At 40.7% G+C, this 17,826-nt stretch overlaps 1 protein-coding gene across 1 annotated transcript in view; it reads right to left on the minus strand.

Moving 5' to 3' along the window:
* Window positions 1–17,826, minus strand: part of cntnap5a (contactin associated protein family member 5a) — a 114,270-nt gene that overhangs the window by 80,802 nt on the left and 15,642 nt on the right. The window contains exons 2-4 of the mRNA XM_034110655.2: window positions 14,269–14,379; window positions 13,000–13,193; window positions 1,035–1,182 (exon numbers count right to left, since the gene is read on the minus strand). Coding sequence (XP_033966546.1) covers window positions 1,035–1,182; window positions 13,000–13,193; window positions 14,269–14,379 — 453 coding nt within the window. The remainder of the gene's footprint in view (window positions 1–1,034; window positions 1,183–12,999; window positions 13,194–14,268; window positions 14,380–17,826) is intronic.

Consider the following 17,826-nt stretch of genomic DNA (forward strand, 5'->3'; position numbering starts at 1 on the left):
GTCGAAAGAAGCCAGTTGAGGTGGTTCGGGCACCTAGTTAGGATGCCACCTGGGCGCCTCCCTAGGGAGGTGTTCCAGGCACGTCCAGCTGGGAAGAGACCAAGGGGTAGACCTAGGACCAGGTGGAGGGATTATATCTCTTCGCTGGCCTGGGAGCGCCTTGGGATCCCCCAGTCAGAGCTGGTTGATGTCGCCAGGGAAAAGAAAGTTTGGGGCTCTCTGCTGGAACTGCTGCCCCCGCGACCCGACCACGGATAAGCGGGAGAAGATGGATGGATGGATGGACACAATTATGTTGGTATTAATGGATGCCTCACAGACTGCATCAACAGCATTCATATTATCAACAGCAATGTAACGACCTTAGCTGCATTGAGTGTATTTGTACACGGTCTGTCTCCACGTTGTGTTTTTGTTAGTAGTTTTAGCAAATCATGCTGTATTCTGCAGCATCATGCAAATCTATTCTCATCACTTGTTTTATAGCTGCTACAGGGTGAACAAAGCAATCACATAAATCCGGCTGTCTGCTATCTCCACTAGCAAAGGCCTGTCAGGAGGCTTTTAAGTTTCTTGTATGATAAATAAAGTCTTTATCGCTTCGTAAAATGTTGCGTCTCTGCATGTTCAAAATGATATTCCCTTCCACTGTTAAGGATGCCGATGTTAATTGAAAATTCAAACATGGGGCCCTAGAGACTCTACATGTTCCAACATTGGTCTTTAGCTCCTGCCACTTAACTTTAGGTATTATGCTCAAAGTGTTGGACGAGAAGACATCCCGGTGCATATGTGTTTCACACTGTCAGGACATTTGATAAGCCATTTTACCGCTGTCTGGAGTAAGAAACGGCACGTTAAAGCCAAGTGAAGAGAAAATAGTCCTCATTACTCTCCATCAAGAGAGTGAGGCTGCCGCGCCAAATGTATAAATGAGAAATTGTTCTAGGTAGAGATTTGATGTGAGGACGGAGAGCTTTCAGAGTGTTGTGTTAACTTTAGTGTGTGTGTGTGTGTGTGTGTGTGTTACTCACTGTAGGAGCAGCCGTACGCCTCCACTCTGAGGCCCATCCAGCCACTGGGGTTCCATTGGAGGGGGATGAAGCGAAGGAAACGCGTCCTCACTGGGTGGGACAGCTTGTTCTGCACAACAGCCTCCGAGTTCACATTCCCCACAAATCTCTGCAGGGCCATAGAGGAACAAAGAGCGTGGTTATCCTCTGAGAAGCAAGGAAATTACCTCAGATCCAGCAGTGAATAGTAATATGTCCACTCACAACAGTCTGCATTTCGAGATACTCGAAATAGAAGCACAATGAAACTATAAATCCTTGAATGGCACGGGAGACAACACAGTGCTGACGGGGCGAACCCAAGGGCAACGTCTTCTTCCTATCCTTGAACATACTATTTGATGTAAAAGGGGTAAGAATCGTAGCGTGGTGTGGAAATATGAGAATATCTGTTCGAATGAGTCTCCGTGAGGAGGAGGACGAATCACCACTGAGGCAGCCAGGGGCAATAAGGGCTCTCGTATTGTGTTTTCTCCCTGCAGAGCAAAAAACAAAAACCTCTGAATACAATTGGGAGATGTCATTCTTCTTTTTCTATTCCAGCCCTCGTCTATTCAGCCTGCACCAGACAGAGCCAGGGGACATTAACAGAGAAACAGAGAGCGTGCGTGAGAGACAAACCACCTTTCCTCTCAAATGACTGATTACCAGATTCGCCATAACTGATTCTACGCAGGTGACATATCCGATCAATAAGCACCCCTACTATAAAGAACCAAAAAGATAGATCATTGACAGTGTAGCCCCAGGTTATTGTGGACAGTTCAACACAGACAGACAAGGCCGATATTTCAACTTTCCGCAACAGCAGAGATACAATTACCAGCCACACGAATGACCGTCCGATGCTTTCAGACTGCGGCAAAGCACAAGCATCATTAAATGCACCAGGATGCGGCCTCGTGGTAATCAAGGTAACGGTGTGAGTGTTCAGGCTGTTATTGTGATTTATGCCACCACTTTCCCTTTTCGAGCCATTTACCGAGCAAGGCGTCTGAATCTTAACACGCCAGGCTTATTTACACATGCACAGTATTTCAGGTCTGCACAGGACGGATTAACGAATGGCGCTAGGGCTTTATACATTCGGTCAAATCAAATGTTTTACTTCAGCAAGAACAGCGTTAAGAGAGAGGGAAATGTGAGAAACACATTGGCCTTGAAAATAAACCAAATATGCATATTGACAATTTTTTTTCCTTATGACATTTTCTAAATGCTTTCAACCGAACACCTCTAATGGAGCCGTCAGTGTTTCATTGGCAACCTGGCGGATGAAAGCATGCTACTTACCATGACCTTGTTATTTTCAGGGTTTTGTGTAAGAAAACACTGCGGTAAAGTTAGACTATTTGATCGCACCGCATTGCTATTCTGCAGTAAACTAAAAGCCATCAAAATATGCCTTCATGTGCTAAGAATGTCTGCATATTCAAAACAAGAGGCGCAACAGTCAAGAGAAGGCAAACACGCATTTTAGATTAAAAACACGCTTCGTAATTATTTTGTATTTAAAGCGTGGCTTACCTTCATCACTAATGTGTGTTTAATATGTGCTTTGATTGAGGTAAAGTATTCACACCAGCCATCACACACACCGCTTCATAAACACATGATAAATCACCTTCTAATGAAGCCTCACCCAATTAAACCAGTGTGAAAAGCAGTGACAGGAAGCGCAGACGTGAAAATATATCTCAAGATAAAGAACCACAACCGTTTCTACTTTGGGAGTGAATGTGCGTTTGCAAACTCAGGGTAGATGTTTGGGGTATGGAATAACTTTTCGTTAACCCCGTCTGTCCTCCCAACTCCCAGCTGAATGTGTGGAAAGTCTAATATGAACCAAACAAACTCTGATTAAGGCTGCACTGCAGTTTTCAAAGCAATTCATTAGCTAGTAACACTCGAACACGTCAGTGTGAGTCATTAGTATTCAATAGCAATACCACAACAAGAATACCACTGAGACGGTCCTGAGCTATGACGTTTGTTTTGTTCCTCTTTGGAATAACTTGCATCAGAACATCCTGTGTGCGTGTCAGCTGGGGGAGACATTAAGGTCCCTGAATAAAAGCCTGAGGGTGCAGAAGATGTTCAGGTCCAGAGGAGCAGGGTCGGTCCTTATCCACATAAACAGCCTTAACCCCACTGTGACTTCATTATTTCTATTTATGCTTCTGTCACTGTAAGAGTTTCCCTTCCCATTCATTAAGATGCTTTACTCTTCCTCTCCAGTGATGAGCTCCCTTGTGTCAGATTTCCTTTCTGTTGCGCACATCACAGACGCAAATGTTTATTTTAATCAATGCACGGGGGGATCAACCCCGCTACTGACTATGAAGACGCTACAGTGTGTTGCAAAAGATCATTGGTCAGTTAACAGCCCAAGGGAGAGCATAGTAAACGGGAGTGTGAGAGTGTGTGACCTTGCCGTGACTGGAAATGCTAAAAGATTCCCCGACGGCCAGTCAGTCAGCCAGAGTCCCCTGACCGGGATCTAAGGCTTTAGACAAGTCTTCAAAATGATAGGAAGCAGCAGAGGGTACATGTCTGTCAATGTTAATAAGAGAATGTCTACTATACGTGTATTGGAATGGATTTAGGTTCATGGTTCGATCGACGTTCCTTGAATTTAATGTATTTCTCATTCATTTGTTTAAACATATTTAGCCTGTTTTTTATTGATAATTTATTATATATAATTTAATTTGTATCGTCTATTATTTAAAAAAAAATCTAATTGTAAATAAAACACTGCTTCTCGATATATGGCAACTAAAAGGAACATTTTGTTTTATTTATTTGTGGATGAATGTTGGGTTACAGTTTCATTAACATTTATATTATATTTTATTATATTATATTTTTTCTCTTTTTTCTATCATTTATTTATTACATTTTTAGTTCATAATTTATTTTCCTTCAAGAATTTTTTTTTTCAGATAAAAGGTACGTTTTTCTGTTTTGAGTTAGAGTTAACTATTTATTTATTCTTTTTTTCCTTCAAGAAAAAAAACTGCATTCGGAAATATTATCTCATTCATTTAAAAATTAAATGGTTGGTATTTTGAATAAAGTACGTGTATGACCAAATAAGTCAATAAACAATATACACATTTTTTTTTTTAGAGTTGTATCAAGGTACTGTCTACAGCATCACTGTGATTCCTTTGAGGCTGCACAGTGATGCTGTGAGCTTACTGTTAACATCGCCATGGCAACTGTCAAGAACACCCTGGGTATTCACCAGTGGGCTCGATCCTGCTGGTGGGGAGTAATCCGATACGTTGCCTTTATCAGCCTCATCATGTGCTTCCTCAAAATATACCCGTTGGTAAAGAGTTACATTTCCCTTGCCGTTTCTAGTAGCAGTGTCTGCTTCTGCGGTAGCTTCAGAAAATAAATAGAATGTTTTTAGGATTCGAACTGACGTGTGTGGCATGTTTTCTGCATTTAACCAACACTCCAGGCAACATGTGGTCAAAGGCAAGCTGATGTTTGAGATTTTAATTAAAAAGTGTGAGACGAAACGTACCAACATCATCAGGATTCATCCTCAGGGGACCTTAAATATATGTACAAAAATATCAGGGCGATTCTATAATGACAGAGATATGTTGAGCAGATGTGAAAATGTTAACCGATTCATTAAAAGTCTGAGGATCAGTAAGTCGGTAGGATTCAGTCAACCATGTTTCCATACTGTGTGTCTGAATTGCCTGAGGGATAAGGCTGTATAATATTGCAAGGGCCATCTTGATACAAGATGCAATTACGCAGATAAAATTAGCTTTCATGCAAAACACATTGGAATCCTTGTTAGATTTCCATCTACCTGAACTGCTAATAAGCATGGAAATTATGTAAAATTCCCCCCTAACACCCAATAATTTGTTTCACACATTTGTTCAAAGCTGCATTAAAAATAGATTCCTGAATAAGGCTTTTCGAGGATAATGAAGGTAATTTGAAACCCCTTGCTAGAATATACTCCTCTTCCCACCTACAGTATGAATATTCGCAAATAACATGCAGCTAATTCACCATGGGGTAGATTGCAAATATTATACAGGGAATTAGGTTAAAGCGGTATTTAAAAAACGGAGGCTTTGCCGTTTTTCGAGTTTACTTTAGAAGTACCAGCAAGCAAAGCCTTTTTTTTTTATCCATTCAAGATAAGTCACTTTGAGTTTCACAGCGCATGAGCTGAGAGAAGTCCATCTTTAATTTACTTAAGTCTTCCACAGACATACTGTAAGTCATTTTCATAGATTTCCTCTTCTGGCCTTCACTAATTAGGCTAATATCAGCTTGTAGTTTAGTGCCATCATGTCGTTTCACATGTTTATCCGGATCTTTATAAGGCTTTGCTCATAAGACTCTGAATAAACAGGACACACTCAGGTCAGAGAAAAAGAACAGGGAAGTTAAAGGAAGAAACTTTGTAAACTTTTTGAATATTCGCACAAGAAGGCAAAGTTAGAGACCTATATATTTGTTCCTTAACACTTTATTAAATCATATGAATTATCTATGTTAAGTGTCTTTGGTGGTGGAGCTTAAGGATGAGTGTGTCCTTCAATAAATACTTTACAGATTACCATCATATGTGGTACGGATACTAAGGGTTCTCAGAGCATGGCTGCCATCGATTTTAGCCTCTGACTTATTTCTCTAGTGCCGTGGCTCATCAGAGAGAAATGAACCTGTTGTAACTAGGCAATAAAGGCAACTTTGCACACAAGTGTAATTATCTTCAAAAGGGATATTTCAGATGATTTGAAGTGAGGTTGGACAGATAATCCTAATCTGTGTGCATTACTAAGATGTTGGTGCATGCTCCCAGCAGCTAAATCTATTTTAGTAACTTAACGCAATGGCTCACCTAAACAAAACAAATATTAGACAAAGTGTACTTTATATTATGTTGGATTTCAGTCTGATCTAAACAAAAAAAAAGGAATAAAGGAGTCCAATGGAGGCTTTCCGGCAGAGAGAAAGTCCCTCCGGAAGAAACTTCAGGATTTTAGCCTTTGCGGACCATTTACATGCACACAAACCTAGACTACAGGAAAAGGAACATGCATAACAGCACAATAGGGCCCCTTTAGATATCCAGACTATTGGAAGGACATACCGAATGTAAAAAAGTATTTTTTTGTTCCAAATCATCTCATTTTTAAGCACTGCAGCATCTGGGGGATGCCAGCAGGATTGTCGACCTTTAGACTCGTTTTTAATAGAGCTCATTTTTCCATGGAACTAATTTGGCTCATAAAGCTAAGAATGGCTGAGAGCTAGCAGTCCTATCAGCATCTGCTGCTCTCTCATTAGTCCCCCTCAGTTCAGTTTCTGGCAGTGAGCGGTTACCTTTGAGCTTCACTTGTTAAAATGCCAGACGGATGCGAGTACGCATCAGCCAAAGGTCTTGGTGAACGCTGTAGTAAGTAAGCTTGAGTGTGAGTCTCGGAATAAGAGATTTCTGACTAATTGGCTGACATTCATCCTGCACAATGTAAATGATACTATACATCTAAGTTCACACGAACACCAAAGAAGAGATGGGTGGCGTCGGGTTTAAATGTGTCTTTGTGAGTTTGCATTAAATAAACATCAGTACATTTAAAGCTCAGTAAAGGCTGCTTTTAATGCTTGCCAAGTTTCCGGGCATGATTTTGTTTTGGCTGCTTTGATACGGCGCGGTATGCTGTTGTTGAAAAAAGTTCACTGTTTTATGTTTGTATCTGAAGCTATCACCCAAGGAGTAGCATAGTGTCATCAGGGCTTTCCACACAGATATAAACAAAGGCAGCCAGCTGGAACAAGCTGGCTGCCTTTGTTTATATCTCTGTGGGTCAGGGGGCAAACTCACCTGGAGACAAAGTATTGGCCGTAAAAAGGCACAAATTAGGTAGCCCCTGGCACATTGTAATGCCACTGATCCATCATATCGACGCTCCTAAGTATTGCACATGTTAATGGGTTTGCCCACCCGTCTGTAAACATGTAGTTCATTCATGTAAAGGATAATTAGGTTTCTAGTGTGTGTAAGCCTAACCAGTCTGTACATATCTATACAACCACACCTATTCATTAGTGATCATATATTTTGTAATTAAAAATGAATAGAACTTTATTTTATTATTTTTTTGTGACAATCAGTTTTCTTCTCTATTGATATTTTCCAGCGTCTCAGTGAAATTCACTATGTAAATATTTCATAATATTTGGGAAACTCTCTAAAATAAACATATTCATCTCTAGTTAAATATCTAAAATGCCATGCAGACAGTGATGTTGCTAGATGGTACAATACATTTGATCGGAGGCATCAGCAGGCTAAGCTAAATCCCCACGGCCATTCAGAGCCTACAAGATGGGTAAATTACACATTATACAAGCTCTGCTCTTACTTTAAGTGTTTGAGTAATTTTTTGGTATACTTCAACCCTCCAGAGGAAATGTATTCAAGCAATTTCTATTGAAGTTGACTATTGTGCATGGCATGATAAACTGTTTTGAGAGCAAAGGCATTCAACAATAAATATTTTAACCATCTTGTAAATTGACTAAAAAGGCTTGCTTTTTATACTCAAGCAGACATAACAAGTATATTTGGTTAAGACTATTTTCAGCCTTATGTTAGTGACAGTAACTGTGAATGTTTTATCGAACTCAAAATGTGCTTTTTTCCAGGAGACTAAAAGCACAACACTAGACCTGATGTGTCTACACCAAGAAAAACGCCATTTTGCAGCATTGACATGCCAGTGTGAATTAACACACTCTGCTAATTGGACTGCCAAGTATAAATCTCTCATACAAAACTATTTAACAACTTGTCAGCAGCAGTTGACATAACTGGGGCAAACACAATTAAGGATTAATAACATGTGTCAACATCAGGCTATTTTCTGCTAACTTTAATCTTTGTATAACCTGCCATAACAAGCCCCGACGGTACATGGATGACCACAAAAGCAGTATAATAATTGTGTTGACACCTCAACCTACCACGCCTCGATATGTGTTGGAAATAGAGAGAGGATGTGTTATTTGACTCTCACCTGTAATGACATCAATGAATTGGTCCACAGAGAACAGAGCATGGAAAATAGATGGTATCTCATGTGACATAGGGCAGACACATCGGGTAATTAAGGAACTGCAAGTTTACCAAGCAAGTTGTTTCACACAAGTCCTATCCAAGGGAAATGGTAAAATATCTGAAAACAAATTAAATATGTAGTAAAACCTAAGGTAAAATAAGTACTTAAAGTCAGGGAAGATTTCTGGTGTTATACAAGTTGCAAACAGAATTAAAGGGGCCCTATTGTGTTTTGGGGGGTTTTCCCCTTTCAAATTTTTTTTATGCATTAAAATGGCCTGCAAAATCCCAAAGTGGAGGGAGGTTATATCCCCCCCCCTGCTTAAAACACATCATATCATATCATCTATCATATCTAAGCAGTTAACCAATCACAACAGTGTTGGCCAGCTAACCAATCAGAGCAGACTGGGCTCTGGTTTCAGACAGAGGGGGGAAAGAGGTGCTGTAGCACAGGCAGTATGAGAAAAATAAAGAGCTTTTTGAACATTAAAGCATGGAGACATGTCACGGTAGAGGTACAACATACAATAATGAACCTGAAAATGGGCTACATATTTCCTCTTAAAGGTCACATGTCATGGCCATTTCCACTGATCATAATTCCATTGTTGTGGTCTACTAGAATAGATTTATACTGTGCAATTTTCCAAACTCACATTGGTTTCGCATACAGCATCTCTGTAAAGCAGGGGTGCAGAACCTTTTTTGAACCGAGAGCTACTTTTAAAGTTGCCAGTCTCCTGAGATCTACCAGTCCAAATAGAGAGGCGTAGCCATTAGTGACAGCCTACTGCCAGGTAAATACACACTACTTGTATAAAACTGACCTTTAATACTCCATAAAATACTGCAGATCCTTTATTTGACCTCTTTCTAATCTACACACATACAAGTATTTAACTGAAGTTACACAGCAGTGCTGTTGATACAGAGTTGGAGTTTATTCACACGTCACTACAGTGGGTAATGTTTAAGAAACATTGAACAGTGCTGCCACATATGACACAGGGAAAAAAGAAAATACTCTGAACCCTTTCTTTGCCATTATATAAAAAAGTGTTGCTACAAAAGTATAAATGAGGCTTACTAATAAGACGACTAAGATCTGAAGCTACTCATGAATCTGCTGCCAACGTGCAATAAAAAGACAAAATTAATAAAATCAAACCCTTTTTTTGTTGCATTTTAGTCGAGTATAAAAAAAATGCCTTTAAAATCGGATGCAAGCAACACTAGTTTCTTAACCTGAATTGATGATATACTATAATCAATTTAAGTTTGCATTCTTATACCATTTTGTACAATAATTATAATGAATAAGTTCAAACAAACTAAAACTTACAGCTGATTAATAACGGTATCCAACTTGAGTTTTTATTAGATCAAAAACCTGTTGAAATGCTTCTGTTATTTTTTACTGTCCCCCAAAAAGTGCGCCTGCAGCCTCCAGGAATGCTTCTTTCACAACTTCGCCATCTTTGAAAGACTTCATGTGTTTCTCAAGAACGTGACTGACACGATGAGATGCTCTGGAGCAGCCTTGCTCTTGTTGTAGGGCCTGGTGAAAATGGACTGCTGTGCATTTAGCTGTCCTTTCAGGCCCCTCCCCTTTGGGAGCGTAGGGCAGAATTAGGAGGGAATTCCGTCTCGTATCGTTTGTGCACTGTTTTGAAATGCCGCTCCTAAATTACCCTTCTTCGATAAAGCCACGCTCGCATTGCAGATGAGACAGATGGACTTTGAATTGGAATAGATACAAAAATAATCATCCTCCCACTCGGAGTGAAAATTATATATTTTGGGCTTTTTTGCTTCTGCCATAATTGCGGTCTTGTGTGTGTGCAGACTGTCACTCCTGTTGACACGGAGAACGTCAGCAAAATAGTGCCCACTGCCCACCAGCCACGCCCCCACACATGGGGTCACGCCGGCCAATCACAAAGCTTTGATGCGTTCAAGTGCATTATTCTGGCACGGGAAGATTATGTTATAGGACATTAACGATAAAACTGAATATTGTTGTTCTATTTTTAGACACATCTCGCGATCGACTGGGAATCTCGCTGCGATCGACTGGTTGGGCACCCCTGCTGTAAAGTATGTGTATTGACTCTCTCCACTAAACGGCTCGTTGCAGCTCTTGCCCCCCCCCCCTCCCTGTGAGCCCAGTGTGCTCCGATTGGTCGGGACCAGTCGGGACGTTGTGAATCGCGCTAAGCTCCGTGGAGGTGTGATTTCCTTGTTTAGCGATACACAGCGAAACACAGCCAAACTCACCCTGAGCACACACAAAGTCACAGCCGAAGTAAAAACAATAAGTGTGGCTTGATATTGAGTCAGAAAAAGGTTGATGAACGCTGTGAGAATGGGTCTGCAGAGAGAATTTCGCCGCGATCCCAACTGTCTGTTATCAGCCTGCAGCCAGGGAGGAGAGATCAGCAGAGCTGCCTGCACTGAGTGTGTGAGGAAGTCCGTGGATTGGTCAATTTGGACCAATCAGCGGGGGCTTAACGTAACGGCTCCGCGGATGTAACGTAACGGCTCCACGGATTGGTCCATTTTGTTCCGGGGACGACATGACATCATGATGTACCCGGAAGAATCAAATGGACAGTGACGTATCTCCAACGAGGCGTTTTGGGGAGGTATTTTCTGTGTTAGAGTTTTACTCCCTACAGGGTGTACTTTGAGGGTTTTGACTCTGCACACCGTTTACATGCATAAAAACCTTCATAACACACAAGGGGACGGGCAATAACCGGAAAAGCATGACATGTCACCTTTAAAGACATCTTTCTCTAAATCTGTTAAAATGTTTGCCAACCCTACACCCCCATTAATAATAATAGGAACATTCCACTTGATGAAGACGCCACCTCATTTGAGATCAGACCACGAGAACAATTAGATGTCTTGAAAGCTAATATGAACACCACTTCTCTGAGGATATAACCTAGATACTGTACTCCTTAAAAAATACAGTAGGCTGCTGGTTCAGCTCTTTCCTCGTCTTATTAATGTTTTCATGAAAATTGGGCAATTCCCAGATGGATGGGAAAATGCCATGGTATTGTCTATTTTAAAATCTGGGGATGCTGAAAAGATTAGCAACTACAGAGCAATTAGTCTTCTTTCAGCCCATCTAAAGTGCTGGAGAAGTTTGTCTCAGAACAATTGCAGAGACAAACCATTTTCACCCACTACGATTTCTGAAGTTAAACAAGGCATTTGATACAGTAAATCACAATATATTTAAATATATCTCAATATCCAAATGTACAAAACCATTGATATCATGGTTTTACAAAGTATGTGTTGTGATTAATAACATCAAGTGTGTTTTTTTAAAAGTTGAAATAGGAATCCCCCAAGGAACTGTCTTGGGTCCCATCATTCTCTGTTTGCACTTTCCAGAAATTAAACTGTGATAGGTCTTCACATGTACGAAGACAGCTGGCAAAATATGTTACGCTGTTGCAGATATATATATATATACGTTTTACAAAGGTGTGAGCTTGACTTGAAGCCTCCTGTTTAACACTAAACACTTAACAGTATAACGTTCATCTATCTTAATTATTAAGCTACCTGCAACAGAATTATTGAATGTTAGAATTGAAGGTACATGTGTGGATAATGTGAGATATCATATTATTATTTCTAACCTGTGGTTAAGTGTCTTTAGTTGGGATAAATTGTAGGTTATTACTAGATTTGAGGTATGTCTTACTTACCGATTTCCATTAGGGTAACGTCCTGTATTCAAATATTTAAATGGCCTGTACCCTCAGTCTTTATTCATATTCGTCAAGGGGTAACAGAGCTGCAGGTCCACCAGGGCAGCTTCAAGTGGCAATTGCTAGGTTCTGCAAAACCTTTTTTGCACTCAAGCTTTTTTGTGTGAAAGCAGAGAAGTCTCGCAATTTGATGCAAACTTCAACTTTTACCTACCATCGAAATCCCGATCAATTCAGCAACAAACTTGTACTCATGTCTTTCTTTAATATGAAGTGTTATGAATGTGTGCTTTGTTTTATTGTCACTGTATTCAGTTTACTTTTATCCAACTGTTCTAGTCTCCAAGTTTCATAAAAGTAATTCTGAAGGTCCGCACACCTTCTTCAAACTTAATTTCAGAGACTTTTCAAGGACTATCGAGGGCCCAACTTCCTCAAATTAAATGACCCAAGACAGCATACTTAAAGACACGAATCAAGGTTAATTACTGATAAGACACTGGCAATTTGTATAATGAAAGCAAGCAGGCTTTACAGAAGCGCCATTATATATATTATAAAAGAAAGAACCTTGAATGAGAGAACATTTCTCAATTGTGCTGTGATACAGTGATGGCAGACTATGCCTCTTCTCTAATGCATCACGGCAAAAACAATATGTTGTGCAAGTTGAGCGAAAGAGAATGAGACTTATTTAAGACTTGAAGAGCTAAGTGAAATAACTTTTCTTTTCTTTTTTCAAAAGCGTACAAGGTCTTGATTGTTTCCCCTAATTTCACTAAACTTTCAAGCTGCGGTGGGAACAATTACTTGCAAAAATTCTTACATTGGGTAAGGGTTACATTTCCAAAGCTTTTATAATCAAATATGCATACTCCCCATAACGTTTATCTATTTCTTTAACCATAAATGGCCAAGTGTAAGCAGTAGACTTCCATTTACATCGCTATAATTCCACCCCGACAATACAAACAATATCTTCCATCAACAATAAGTATATACATCTAAGCAGACAGCACACCAACGATATGTCATACAGAAAGGTGATGCAATAACAATCTGCATGCAGACTCACCCCTACTCCATCCTCATGCCTGTACTGTTTCCAGGCCCGGCCCGTGTCACTGTAGAGGAGCTGGTAACTGCTGACCCAGTCCCAGCTGTCATACCGACCCTGTGTGGCCACAGCCGTCACCTCCATCTGCTCCCTGAGGTCCACCTGGAGCCAGGGCTCTTGATCCGTCACCATGGGAGACCAGCCTCCGGCTCCTGAGGGAAGGAAGAGAAATAAAGCCAGAGGGCGGCAATTAAACATCCATATTGTGGATATCGATACAATGAACTGTGGATTGTTGTGATTTATGTTGAGTCGCCACAGGGCTTGGATTGCAACAATGTATTCAGCCCTGATGTGAACACAGGGAGTGATTGTATATTGCTTCAAGGTGACGTTGCACTTCAGTAGACACAGTGGAGGTCAGCCGCCTCACTTCTTTGAAAATAGCTTATTCCTTTTTAAATGTGTGCAGCCCGGCTCGAGAACTCGAAAAACACAATCCTGCTAGCTCAACAAGCTTACCTCTGTTCCACAAGTCTCCCCTCAACAATATTGAGCGTGTCTGTCATTTGTCTCTCTGTGAAACTGAAACTGGATATTATCAGTTCGTATCATCTACTGTACAAGTGCACCTGCTCGTAGCATTCGAGCACTTTTTTTACTATCTTATTACTGTTGCTGGTTAGAATGCACCATCTGGGGCTCTAATAATATGCTAATTCTGACCCTTTGACCCTCATAGTTTATTAAGTGTAATTGGCAGCTCATAGTTATGATTAGTAGCAAAAACATTTAGTTAACTAAGTCACACTTAAGTTTACTTTGGATAAGATCGTCTTAGTTTAAGTTTTTCCAATGGCTATTTCTTTGAGCTACCAGTGCTGCTGCTGCTGCTGCTGCTGCTGCTGCTGCTGCTGCTGCTGCTGCTGCTCGAGGAACATGAGGGCCGAACCAAAATATGCAACCCCTAAACCAGAGCCCTTAAATACAGGTGGTCAATCAGAAAGTACCAAGTGTACCGAGTTTTGGATTGATGATCGACTCCACCATTATGTACGTTTCCCTTCGTGATCAGCTTGTTAGGTCAGATTGTCAAAATACTGAAACAGAGCCCCTTAGCAACATATGTTAAATGCAGCAAAACAACATACCTGATTGTTATCGTTTTGTAGAATAACCATAACACATATGGATCACATGTTATGGAATATGCTTGTGTGGCAGACAGGTGTCTAAAGCATGTAGGAAATATGGAAGCCTTGCAAAAACATCCTCTCTTGTACTCACCATCTCTTCTGTTGAGCTTGGCATTGGGAGCAGCATAACTGGCCGAGGACTGAGTGGAGCTCTGAAAGGATGAGTGTGGTAGCGCTGAGAGCAGAGGACCATTGCAACTATCTGTGAAAGAAACACATGGACAAAGAGAGGCCATTAACTTCAACACATTTCTGTCTTTGTTGCTGCTCTTTACCCACCCTTTGACGTCAAAATCTGTTGCGGCCCAGGAGGCTAATGGAGGCATGGAGGTCAAGTATTTGGAGGTTGTGTGAACCCATAAACAGGCATGGGCATATGTGTCCGCAGCTATGGCATATTTGCACATCTATACATTTGAGTTGATATGATGTTTTATATGTGAAGGTTGTGTAGGAGTTTTACAGCCTGCCATACTTAATTCAGACGCCTGAACTAATAGACAAATTCATCCTTAAGAAGCTTAACGTGTTGGTTCAAAGTGCAGCTTTACCTGTCGGCGGTAGAGTTTTAAAGCAAGAACTGGGAAAAATAACAGGGCTGCCTCACTTATCCAGTTCACATGCACCTCACACACTCTATTAACCCATGCAGTGACCCTTGGAAATAGCACAGCAAACTCCTCGTCTCCTTTTGTGTACATGTGTGTGTTCTTTTTAATCCCACAGAGTGAGATTACATCGCATCCAACACGCAGCAACAGATTAAGAGTGTAGTGATCTAAACCTGTCAGTCTCCTACTCCTCCGATCCACCCCGCCCGCCACAATAAGAGCATCTAGTCAACAACAACAACAGCTTCTCCACTGTTTGAGAGCAGAGCTGCATTAAGGCTTGGATCTGAGAGCATAATGAAAACTGGCACCTTCCTGATTACAATTATCCCGGTGCTCTCTCCATCAGTGTGCAGTTCAGTGCTCTGAGTGCAAGAGGCTTTTTGTTTTTTCCCTTTAAGGCCATTTTACTCCGAGTTCAGATGGATTCTGAGCACATCTGGAGTGGCAATTGGCCATCCATCTGGTAGACAAGAGCACAGCAGAACTGACAGCATGTGCTCGTTCTCCTTTTTGGGCGTCCCACCGAATTCTGAGTGACCTGATTTGATTGCTCTTAGATCGTCTGCCAAGAGATTTCTCTAATCCTGATTTCAAGTGTGACTAAAGTGGATCAAGCTGTTTAGTCCAAGACTCTAAATGATGGCAGAACCGCAGTTGCAGATGTGCATAGGGGAGATGAGAACAGTGGCATGCCATCTTAACACAACACTACTGGAACCGGGTTTATTATGCAAGCGCAGCACTTTTAATCTGTCAAACATCTCCCAAGTTCCACTTTTAATCCCTTAAGGATAACATTCGTCTCATCTCCTTTTCAATCTCAACATGTTTTCTTGCACGATGCATTTAAGGTTAGAGAACTGAAAAAAAAAACCTTCTTTCAATCCACCCTTCACATGACCGCATACAACAACAGGACCTCAAATTGACAGAGGGTGTGAGGTGCCGCGTGACTCTCTTCATGAGAAAAATGTTTCGTCTTGCAGACCCAGTTGTTGTTTACAGATTTGGTCTTGAGCCAAATGCTTGGCTGTCAGTCAGGGAGACTTATGGATGGAGGGTGATTTGCCTGCAAAGCTGCTCCTTGGCCCGTGGGATAACCGAAAATCCTCTGAAGCTTACTCACGATCTCTATATGCAAGGCTCAGGGGCTTGAATCTCACAGCCAAATGAAGCCAGACGCATCTGAATGCACGGACACAAACACATGCGCACAACAGCTAGTGGAGAGGGAACACTTAATCTCTTTTGAAATCACAAGTACACAAGCTGAAATCAAGAGCTTTCAGTCACAGAAGTGCTGAGGATGATGGGGTTTGTCTCTGTGTAGAGTATAGACCAACAGGAGGCCAGCAGAGAAGTGCCGTGTTGACACTTCTGGGTGTGCAGCACACCAGAGGTTATCACTGATTGTGTTGGCGATAAAAATAATAGATGGAAAAGGGCAGTGCCTGCACACCGACTCGAAGCCTCACATTTATTTAGTGCCCCGAAGTACTGTAGGCCTGCATGACATCAAAACATTGTCTATTTAATGACAGTGCATTTGTTGTTTGGAGACAGTACAGTACATAGTGTTCTTTTATTTGCTGAGACTAAAACTGTCCCGAACCTCGATATCAGCTTCAAGCCGAGTGGCTTCTTCTCATGATGCAAATCGTTCAGCTGTGGATACAAATGTGGCGTTCTTACTAGAACAGTGAATATGGGTTTAAAAAACGGTGTCTGCATTCACCATAATGAAGGAACATGTCACAATGTGGCTCATTGATGCATTTCTAAAATTGAGCTCTTCTGCAAAATGGAATAAGAACCAGAACATGAGGCTTGGCTACAGACACAGTATCAACAGGATACATTTTGTGTTGGTTTTGGTCTTTTCATGGGATATTCGAGACAAAAAGTAAAGTACAGAATATTGACAGCCTTATCCTTTAATGCTCTTTCAAAAGCCATTTTCTATCCTGTCATTAAAAGAGAAGATGTCCTCTTCCTAACCATTCCTTGTTGAGTGAATGACTGCTAACATGCTTAGATTCTAAACGAGATTGCGCTTTGCTCTATGGCCTGTTAGAAGATTGGATCAACAACTGTGTCATTTTTTATGAAAATCTGTAATTAACTTCAGACAAATAAGCTTTTCAAGGACATCAGGCAGCTGACACTGAAACATACTGTGTTTCTTCTTTCACTCTAAATCAGGATAACATTAGACCCACTCAGCCTCTTCATTCAGCCTTACTTTAGATCAGCGATGGACGAAGTATTAATCCTTTACTTAAGTAAAATAACCGTAAATGGGACATTTATAGAGGACCTTTCTAACTAACCACACAAAGCGCTTTACAATGTGTCTCTCAGTCTCACATATTCACTCAGTAGGAGCAAACTCGGGAAATGGTCTTGCCCAAAGATAACCCCCTTTATAACACTGTGAAAATACGCCAAAGTCTTGCTAAATTAAAAAGTATTACTTACAAAATTAACATAAATAATCAAAAATAAGTAGTAATTTTGAGGTAAAATATTCCCTTTTAATGTTTGTTAACTATAAAACAAGATGCTTTTGGATTCCATTACTGTTGCATTAACGTGTATGTTACATTTACTGCTGGGGCTGTTTATGCATATTTGTATAGGCTACTGTTGGGTAGTTGTATATCCTACAGGGTGAGAACCTGTAAGAATCAAGCATCTCTAAAAACTCAACTTATTACTATATCCGAAAGCAAGGCCTATTTTCAGTCTGTGAAAATGCACCTGATGCAAGAGGGATTCGTACATACGCCACGCTACATTTCAATGAAATCGTTAAGTTTATGATTAATTATTTTTACTTGACAGGAAGGGTATGAATCATATGAGTACCGGTAAGTGGAACATTAATAGTAGGCTACCAAAAGCTGAAATGTAGTGCAGTATAAAGTAGAATTAATAATATAGAAATAAGTAAAGGAATGACAAGTACCTCAAACCTGTTCCTCAACTTGTTAAAATCCGAAAATTCAGAGCAGATCCATGATTGAAGGATTGCC

Source organism: Pseudochaenichthys georgianus, chromosome 21 (genome assembly GCF_902827115.2).
Source record: "Pseudochaenichthys georgianus chromosome 21, fPseGeo1.2, whole genome shotgun sequence".
NCBI lineage: Eukaryota > Metazoa > Chordata > Actinopteri > Perciformes > Channichthyidae > Pseudochaenichthys > Pseudochaenichthys georgianus.